The sequence below is a fragment of the Siniperca chuatsi genome, linkage group LG24, assembly GCF_020085105.1.
Source record: "Siniperca chuatsi isolate FFG_IHB_CAS linkage group LG24, ASM2008510v1, whole genome shotgun sequence".
Lineage (NCBI taxonomy): Eukaryota > Metazoa > Chordata > Actinopteri > Centrarchiformes > Sinipercidae > Siniperca > Siniperca chuatsi.
The window spans coordinates 8,762,975-8,772,960 of record NC_058065.1 but is presented as its reverse complement, the minus strand read 5'-3'; the positions used below and the strand labels follow the sequence as shown (position 1 = coordinate 8,772,960).

At 37.6% G+C, this 9,986-nt stretch overlaps 2 protein-coding genes across 10 annotated transcripts in view; both read right to left on the bottom strand.

The window, feature by feature from the left end:
• The window catches only part of LOC122872058 (T-cell surface antigen CD2-like), a 36,278-nt gene extending 33,329 nt beyond the window's left edge, over positions 1-2,949 (bottom strand). Inside the window, exon 1 of the mRNA XM_044187748.1 lies at positions 2,833-2,949. The gene's annotated coding sequence lies outside the window, so the exon portion shown is untranslated. The remainder of the gene's footprint in view (positions 1-2,832) is intronic.
• LOC122872046 (protein FAM184A-like) overlaps positions 619-9,986 on the bottom strand; it is a 57,727-nt gene continuing 48,359 nt past the window's right edge. For 4 of the 9 annotated variants that reach the window (XR_006377001.1, XM_044187691.1, XM_044187697.1 and 1 more), the window contains one exon: positions 3,986-9,445. Coding sequence is in view for 6 of the 9 variants with exons in the window: in XM_044187691.1 (XP_044043626.1) it covers positions 9,331-9,445 (115 nt within the window). In the remaining 3 variants the exon portion in view is untranslated. Of the gene's footprint in view, positions 9,446-9,986 lie in introns of all 9 variants that reach the window. The other 5 variants (XM_044187692.1, XM_044187693.1, XM_044187698.1 and 2 more) reach the window with 2 other exon arrangements.

Sequence of the window (9,986 nt, the reverse complement as noted above, 5' to 3'; positions counted from 1 at the left end):
ATGGCCAAACTCTCTCAAATTGTTTCTATCAGAGCTGATCAGGGATCAGCTTCCCTGCCTCTCTTTTTCAAGGGAATGATCAAAAGTGACCCAACTTCAACAGTTTAAACTTCACTGATATACTGTATGTATGTATATCTGCCTGCTGCTCATTCAGAGTAACACCCTGCTTACATTACACTGTGTTGATTTAAGCTGATTTACAAAGGAGACTCCCTCCATTCTTACTGTATGACAATGTCTCCTGCTTAAGTAATAATAGCTGCAATGTGTATAATACTGAAATATCAATACATCACTGTTGTTTAATTTCCATTTCCCATGAGCCCTGTTGCTTCCTGCCGCCCACACCACCACGAGAAAGATAAACATGCTGAAAATAATTTTTCCATTAGTATTTTTACTTCCTCCTTCATCTGCCACTGCCAGAAACCACAGACAGTAGGAAAACATGGATGTGGTGTCTGTGACATCATGTTTCTGTATTTTAATGGCGGTTATCAGAACCTAAAGATCCAAATTTGGCAAAAAGAAACTGGGGCAGGAAAGCAGCAAACACCACGGCTGAGTGCCCCAAAACATACCTTCTCCGCCTTAGTAGAATAGAGCGTGGTATTGGGTATTGTTGTATTTACAGCCATCCGCCATGCCAAACTGACAAATAAAACATGATTCCTCAGAAAGAAAAGTTGAAATAACAAAAACGGACAGCCATAACATAAACCTATAGGATTCTTACATTATCTGGGAGAAGGCAAAGGGAATTGGAAAAGTCAAATATGATGCATCTGTTGAATCTACACGGCAGAATTTATGTAAAGATTATTGATGTTAACTAATTAATGCCAAGTAGGTTCATGGCAGTCATGTGGCCGCCTGTCGAGCCGATCAGTGTGACTTATTCTTGCTTAACAAATATAAACATAACACTTTATATAATACTTAGAAATCATTCTGTAGGCCTATAAAGTATGTGAAGTATATACTGAGTGTATCTTCAACCTTTAGGCAGCTTACCTGCAGGTGTTTCTGATGGGCTACATGAACTTTTCAGCCGTGTAATTCACTTTGTAAAGTATGGACTACTTTGCTTGGGCTTCAGAGATCAATGCACATCTGTTTGGAAGTGTTAGAGCTTTAAACACACGCACACCACACACAACCTCTGATACAGGCCTGACATATACAGTACGTGCAGTTTATCAGTTGTGAAGAAAGCTTCACTTTGCATGGTGTGGTTTCACTCAATAACGTTTTCTGTTTATGCCATTTAAGTTCTGTTTCTGTCTAGTTATTGAAAATATTACTGACTAGTGCTGACATTTTTGGTTAATCACAGCACAAGTGCCCTGGTTGTGGAAGCAACAGTGTAGAAAATAAAAATAATAATATATAATGACAAAATCGCATCATTGCTTTTGAGAGGACAATTTAACAACTTCTACATATAATACATCTTCATTATATTTGCCATGATTGAAAATGCAAAAATGTGAATTACATTTACATTTGGGATCAGAAATGATTGTGAAATTATTTGCAGTTTTGTGCTTTTTTGTATCTTTGGAAGATTGTACCACCTGACTTTTAAACTGTGGAACACCAAAGAAATTGCATGTCAATAAAAAGTGGTTTCTCTTGATGAAGGTGTGGAAAACTTATTTAATGCACATCCTAATTTTACATTTTCTAAAAATATGGACATAATGGATGTAAATATATAGTTCAAGTCACTGAATCCAGCTTCAAAGGATAATCTGACCAGTCTATGGGTCTTTGAAGGCTAATTTCCAGACGCAGCAGTTTCAACCCACTGTACACTATTTAGCAACTAAAAGAAGCATTCAGCAGCTAAAGAGCCAGATATGAAGGAGTTTGTGGAGTAAAAAACAGGCTAAAAGAAAAGTGAATATTGGAATTACATTCATCCTCCATATCAACTTAAAAAATTATATGTCAATGTTGTGTTTATAGCTTGTTTCTGCTGCCGCCAAGTGGCCAAAAAAACTCAATTTAATGCAAGTTTAACAACAGTATCAATGAAAGGGTTGGGAAGGTCCATAATCATTTTCAATAACACCACTGTAGTTTTTATTCATGTTGCTTGCAACGTTGAGACAATAAATAATAATAATAAATTCAAAAAAAGTAGTTTGAATACATTTTAATCAAAGCTGGGCCCGAGGCCAGTCTAGATAGGAAGGGCTCAGACGGGCCTAAAGCTGAACTGGAGTAAGCTTGCCTCCATGGGTCCTAAATATATAAATATGGGTGAGCCACCCAAGATTAAAGGGCAAGTTTTGCATATAAAATTTATGTCAAATCATCTGGTTCAAGGTCAACAACCAGTGTTGGGCTGAGTGGATATTTAACATGAGTTAGGAACAGCCTTGTTATTTTGGGAAACTGCTATTATTATTGTTGCATTACTGCCATCTTCTGGAGTTTTGTCTGCTGTAGACCTACTCAAAGGCTGCCTCCTTTAATGTCTGTATTTCCAGATTGATACAGTACATACTGATACTGATCAGGGCTCAGTAACCTTAACTAGTGAACGGACTGCATATATTAAGACAAACAGTAGGTGCGGCTAGCACCAAAATACATTTTTTGGCCAACATTGCACACAATCTTTTCTCACTGATGAAACACACTCTAAAAAAACACAACAATTAACCAGAATATGACTATTAAATAAATTATCTCTCTAATGTAGGCTATTTTACTGTAGAAATTACTGAAAACACATAGCCATGACCTACTGGCTTGACACGAAAAAATAAACCCATTAACTTAAGTAGCTGCTTAATAAACTAGCTAAAAGTGACTCACCACTTTGCCTTAATGGGAGAAGAGGAGTTCGCAAACGCTCTCCAAACCTTCACCAGCCGGCAAAATATCTTCCATTTTTCACCAGCACAAAATTGTAATTTTAGTTCAGTCATTAAAGCGCTGTCACCAAAAAGCTAGCTGCATTACCACCACTTTCCTCTGTTGGCTTCATCAGAATTTCTAGCTAGCAGAAACCGCTATTCCCCTCTTCTTACTGGTGAAATATGATTGGTTAATTGCATATCAATGAAGTAGCTTCGTTAAAGGGACCGCCAATCAGCGAGCTCCCTGACATTTTTTTTACCTAACAACTAGCCAAGGTAAGATCCTGATAGGGCGGGACACAGGGGTAGTTCTTCTCTTTTCTGTGCTTGAGTTGTCCAAGTTAAGAGGTGCTGGTATGGTACATTTTCACAGAGAGAAACATTCACATTTTTGGGTAAATTATTTTTAGAATATAAATAAATATACAATGAAAGGTAATACTTTTGATTTAGCTAGAGGGCCCTGTACCTATTAGACTAATCCAAGTGTTGGCTACATACATGTAATGCATCTTTAGTAACAACAGCAGACGTGTCAGACACTGTGTACAGTTCAAGCTACTTTTATGACAACCACAGAGCAGGGCAGTGCAGCCAATATGGCGGCAAGACCAAAACGCAGTGACCAAAGACTTAATACTGGTCTGCTGTGGTCTTTAGCTCACATCTTTAATTTGTGTGGGGTCACGAGGAAATGTCTGTATTGTGTTTGTGGTATTTATTTTTTTGGCACACACTTGTATGTAATGTTTTGATGTGTTCTTAAAAGTATCTCTGTTTATTGTTGTTTTTAGCTGTATCTGTTTACCTCATATATTACCTTTATTTTATTCTGTATTGCTGCTGTTTCTAAAAACATGGTTTTTAGAAAAGTGCTATACAAATTAAGTTATTATTATATGAATAGAGGAGGTACATTTCTAAATATTATTGTATGGAGGCCCAAAGGCGCCAAATACACAACAAAATAAAACTGCAAGTTAAATTATTTACCTAGTTTGTTAATTATATAAAAAGCTTTAGGCTATTTATTTTTTTCTTACCATGCCTAGCTGTCAGTCAACAACACAACATTCCTCACATACACTAAAAGGAGCACAACATAAGGCTTTATCTCACAATCATAATTTTACTGTTCCATAACATACAACAGAAATGATATAAATATAAATAAATATCGTTGTTGCTATAATTGTTATATATTTTACTTCAAAAATGGCAAGACAGACATCATTAAATGATAAGTCACAAGGGTGACATCAAATCACTTTCAACTCAGTTCAAAATACAAACTGCAACACATTTACTATTTCAGTTTATTTCTTAAAATGTATAGATGCCGCAATCTTCTCTTCCAGTTTTTCTGCAATTTTGGAAAAACTGAGTTGAAAGTGAAGTGAACTGAGCCCTGATCAGTAGATCGTCACATAAAAAACTAAACAGACAATTAATGTTTTAATAAGCTGCAGTTTCTATGGTTCACTGATGCCAGATGTTTCCTCTGTCAGGTGTTGAGAAACAACAGTTGATATTCCCATGAATGCCCATTCATTTTGAAAAGTTACAACATTTCAAAAAGACTTCCTTGAACCTTGGGGTAACGATGGACAAAGATCATGTGATAGCAATGCCTGCAGTTCTGCTAATGACCACAAGAGGCAGGCTCCAAGAAACGTCTTGAACTGAGTGGTATTCTCCTTTAAAACAAGGCGTGGGACGGATAAACAATACATACAACAAATACATAAATTACTAAGCAAATACTACAGAAAGAAAAACAAATATGTGAATGGGAACAATTATGTAAAAACCTAAAAAACAGATAAGTAAATAAATATTCTTCATTTTTGCTATTTCAAACAAGTAAACACAACTTCATTCATAATAAACAATCTCACCACAGGGTCCATTTAGTAGCTGTTCTGGAGCTTTCTAATCTCATGATCCGAGATGTCAAACTCAAGTTATCAAACTCCATCTGCGGATGATGAAGATCATGTAATATGATGATAAGAGCACCAGATACGGTACTAAATGGACCCTCTGGTGAGACTGTTTTTCCTAAACCACTGTTCCCAAGATCAAGAATGAACTTTGATCATGGACAATCATCAGCAGGGAAATAAAAGGAGTGGCAGTAAAATTGGATGTGATTGTGAGAAAATGTATTATTAAGAAAAAAACTAACAAGAAAGAAAAGACTTCTGCATTGTCTGGTGCAGATGTCTAAATTTAAATGTCAATATTTAACATAGTCATTTGAATAAATATAATCTTCACAGTGCGCATGGAGGAATGAACCAACTGCGGTTCAGTGTCGGGGCTAAGATCCCAGAGACGATTTATTGTATTTATTGGTCCATTTTCTTTGCTGGGGCTTGTCACATTACAGGTCAATATTTACAAATAAACCATTAAATATGCTATCAGCATTGATGACATGCAGCATAACTAAAGCTTCAATGTCATTATGTCATAAGGGTACAGTTGGACATTAGGATGCCATGATAGAAGTTTGATTCATTTTGTTTCATTTTTACTGTCTTTCCCATATGACACAAATGCAGACATGTCTGCTATAGAGGTCCTGTCTCAACCTGGTTTCAGGAAGTGTTTCGTTTTTTACTTTGACAAAACAGTTTAGTTCATTTGGAGCAATACGCTAGATCGTCATCTTACCCGCAGTCAGATGAGAAGATTGATGTCGGTTTCCACACACTAGGATGTGCACACTGTAAATACAGACAAGCTTTCGGTCACTTTGTTCAGGCACACAAGGCAAACAGACTGAAAGAACACTGAAATGTACACAAAGACATTCCAGTAATTAACCTTAAAGGGACAGTTCACCCCAAAATCCATATTTTTCCTCTTACCTGTAGCACTATTCATCCATCTGCATTGTTTTGGTGTGAGTTGCTGAGCTTTGGAGACATCGGCCGTAGAGATGTCTGCATTTTTTTTTTATATAATGGAAGAACTATCGGTTGAATTTTTTGGTAGAAAGAAAATAGTTCCTACATGAAACTGCTCACAACAAATCTGTGGATTATCTTGAGTAACCGGGTCGTGATTTCTGGAAAGAGACATTGCTGTTGAGTTTTTCAAATGAATTTTTTTGGTGCTCTGAGCACCACAAGCCCAGTGCCACCTAGTCCCATTGTATTCAAAGAATGCCGACATCTCTACGGCCGACATCTCCAAAATTCAGCAACTCATACCAAAACAATCTAGATGGATAAATCTGACTGAAAGCTTGTATGAACTGCAGATTCTAGTGTGCTGAAGTTCTTTGTTGTGGTTTCTCTGTAATGAAAATCAAACCAATCTTCTTATGTGGCTCTGGGTGAGAGGGCAAACACACATTCACTTCCAAAATGTGGCACTGTTCCTTTAAAAACAAGAATGCAAAAATTTGGTTGATTTTGGACCTAAATGTAAAAAAATAAACTAATTAATATATTTTTGGAAGTATTTAGTATGTATTTTTTGCATGTTATACCACTTAAAAGGTGCTTTTGTGAAACATCTACAGGGGCTGAATGAAAACACAGACATAACAGTCCAATGCAATCCAATACAAGAGCCCAGCAACAAAGGCTTTAATATTTGTTGAGACTTTATCAGAGAGGAGGTGATTCAATTCTTTCTGTATCCAATTGTATTAGATTGCATTATTAAGGTGCGTCTAGTATATTGTATGATCCATGAATGCAAACAATACAAACACTCCCTGAACCACTGAGGCCTCGCTTGATTCTGTTATTGAAGATGAGCATCGATTCATGCTGTAATGTAACTGAGTAGGTGTGTGTTGTTGCTGAATGGCCCCCGTGCTGTCAGTGTGAGAGGAAGTAAACTCTCAAACCTCACGTCTCTCTATCCACTTTTCAAAACGTAAGAAGCGGAGCCTCTTTCAGGCTGATGATGGCCATGCAGTTTGGAAACTGTACAGGTTACTGAAGGGACTTCATGAACCTTCGGGTCATGAAAATGACGCAGCACAAGAACTATGTAAACTTTAAAGTCAAGTTTAAAAACAGACATTACACCAAAAAGATATGAGGATTTCAAGTGAGTGACAGCAGCATCATGATAGTGTTTCTGTTTTCACATGCTCTATGGCCTGCCCCACAGGCAGAGACAAGTAGCAAAAGAGTTCAGCCACCGACATGAACTCCTTGTAATGAAATTAAGCGTTTGACTGAACACTCCTTGGCATTAAAAAAGTTTCTGGGAGTCAATCAATGTCTACATGTCGCTTACAGAACTCTTTCTCTGTATGTCTCTGGTCCCCTGGCATCACAAACAGACCGTAGAAAAACAGTAGCTTGTTACATTATAAATACTGGAATAATAAAAATATGAGGGGTGCTTGATTCAGTTTCTCTTGATGTTTCCCCTCCTGAGACTGTTCAGGTGTCTGGAATGGTAAATCAAGCGCCCCTCAGCTAGCTCAGAGATTTGAAAATGACTTTCAAACATATACTGTATGTACACAATCAAAGCACTGGGACAGCAAGCTAAAGTTAGTTTTTTTTTTTTGCTGGTGTCGTTATTGTGGTATACTGCAGTTCATCGTACTGTAGAGGCCAAAAAAAAAAACAACCAGAATCAGCAGCTAGCTCTGTCCTTTTTCCTCAAATACATGTTTGAATGTGTGTATTTACACGGCAGATGGGGCCACAGCATGAAAGACTGAAGGCGAGTATCAAGGCAAGAATCACTTTGTCCTGGCTGAACTTTCAAAGCACTTCCAGTCAAATTACAGCTTGTAAGACACATGTTGATGTACAAAAACAGACAAACTTCTCTTATATGGAGCTGAAAACGTCTCTTAATCTACAGTACGTTACTAGTGTCACACGTTATACTCACTGCAACACTGCACAGATCATCGTGCATGAGGGCAATAACTTCATGGAGGTTTGAGAATGTTTCTGAAAGGGTACTTACCGACAGTGGCTACTTAAAGGATCATTCAGATTTATTACAACTTGGGTTATATTTTGGAGGTTTTGGCCATCATTTCTATCAGTTATGACAAAAAATTTTATTCACCAAAGCAATTGCTGAGATCTAGGAACACGATCTGACAGTTTAGCAGATTTAGGTACAACAAGGTCAGTGCAGCTGAAATGTCAGTAAGAGGTATACTGTCTCTTCATACTGAAACATGTTTGTCCAGTGTGTGATCTGGGATAAATACCGCCCTTTCTCCTGGAAATTCCATGATCTTTGGTATAATGACTTAAGAAATACAACTAAGTTGATGGAAATGAATGACGTCTGAAATGACTGTTTGAAAAAGAGACCTTCAAATTAGCAACTTATTTAGTGAATGCATGGGAGTTCAGGAAGAAAGCCTTATATCAGTAAGGGGCTGTTGATTATTATTATTAGATCACCTGGACAGATTTGTATTGATTGATTTTACTTAAACAAAATTCAATTCATTAATCTCTCACTGTACAGGAAAACTGTGGTTGCATAGCAACGGTCAGTACAGTAGGTCAAGGCTGAAGCAAGCAGAGGGTTTATAAACTGTGATGGATGTTTCCAACAGACATTTTACTGTTCGCCTTCATTTTCTCTTCCAAATGAGTTTAACTAACCCGGGGGGGTTTGTTTCCAACCTGTCTGATCGTCTGACTGCTCGTGTTTCGTGACCCGTCAAACTTCTCTTTAGCAATGCCCCCATGTTCCCATATCTCAGCAGTTAACTTGGTGAGTACAATGCTATTTTCACTGATAGAAAGAAGTCCAAACACCCATGTTGTAATATATCAGAATTATCCTTTAATACTGCAATATTTCTGCTATCTCTTGTTAAGACTATTAATACAGCCCTAATCTTGATTTGTTGACTTTAAACGTTACAGAATGAAGTTACTTTTTATCAGTGGACTACAATTTGATTTGTCATTACAATCACAAAGCTAATATTTCCCCTCTATGCAAAGCAGTTTCTGTAGCTGCACATCAGTTTTCTTCCTCTTCCTTTACATTTAGACTTTGACTTTTGGGCTCATCAAAAATGAAATTCATAGGTAATGAAGTCCTTTAAACTTTTAGGATTATATTTATCTCTCACCACTTATGTTGCCTAGTGCAGCTTTAGAGCTCCTAATGTCATTTTTTGACGTTGTAAATGAAGAGACAAATGACAACTAATGTGTTTATATGGCCTCACCTCCTGCTACCATGCACACTTTCATGATGATGCACTGACAAGCCACACTACTCATCGTGCTCACCATATATGGAAGCCCCAAGGTTGCAATCACACTGGAATCTCAGTAGTGTACATGACTGATGGGAGTGCTGTGATTAGCAGTTTGATATTAATGTCGCCCAAATTACTTTCAAAACCTGCAGTTTGATTGCTGTCCAACTTTAGCTCTCTGTCCCATTACTTCATTTTTTGATAGAATTGGGATTTTTTTTTTGCCGGTCAGAAAGAGAAGTACTGGGCGTACAGCTCCTCTTCTTTTGCAACGTATTCTTTGCTTTTTCCTGCCTCCATTCCCCTCGGGTCTGATGGTGTTGTAGCATTGGCCTCAGGAAGGCTGAGGGAGGGAAGAAAGAAGCATCTGTTAAAATGATGAGAAGGAAGAGACGGAGAGATGCTCAAACTGCAATTACATTCAGATATGTACAATCAGATCCTCTTGTGTGTACTGATTGTGGGCAGCACCAGTGCCAGAGTGTAATCAGGGAGATTCAGTGAGTGCTTGTAATAGATACCAAACAAGTGAAGGCTGGTGTGATGTCCAAAATCCGGGATGTAGCCTGGTGATTGTCTGAGTCCGTACGTGATTTTACAAGACCTTACAGGGAGTTGTTTTCCCCCCACATGCAAGGACACTTACATAAACAGGAGGAGCTTGGGATCAAACCATAACCAGCAACTAGTGAACTTCCCTCCATCCATTTTCTATATCCAGATTACATTCGGCGAGTGGAGGGGTACACCCTGAACAAGTCTATCAAAGGCCGGGTCAGGTGACAGTGCTAACCACTGTCCATTGTAAACTTGTGTAATAATATTTGAGAATATATATATATATATATATATATATATATATATATATATATATATATATATTA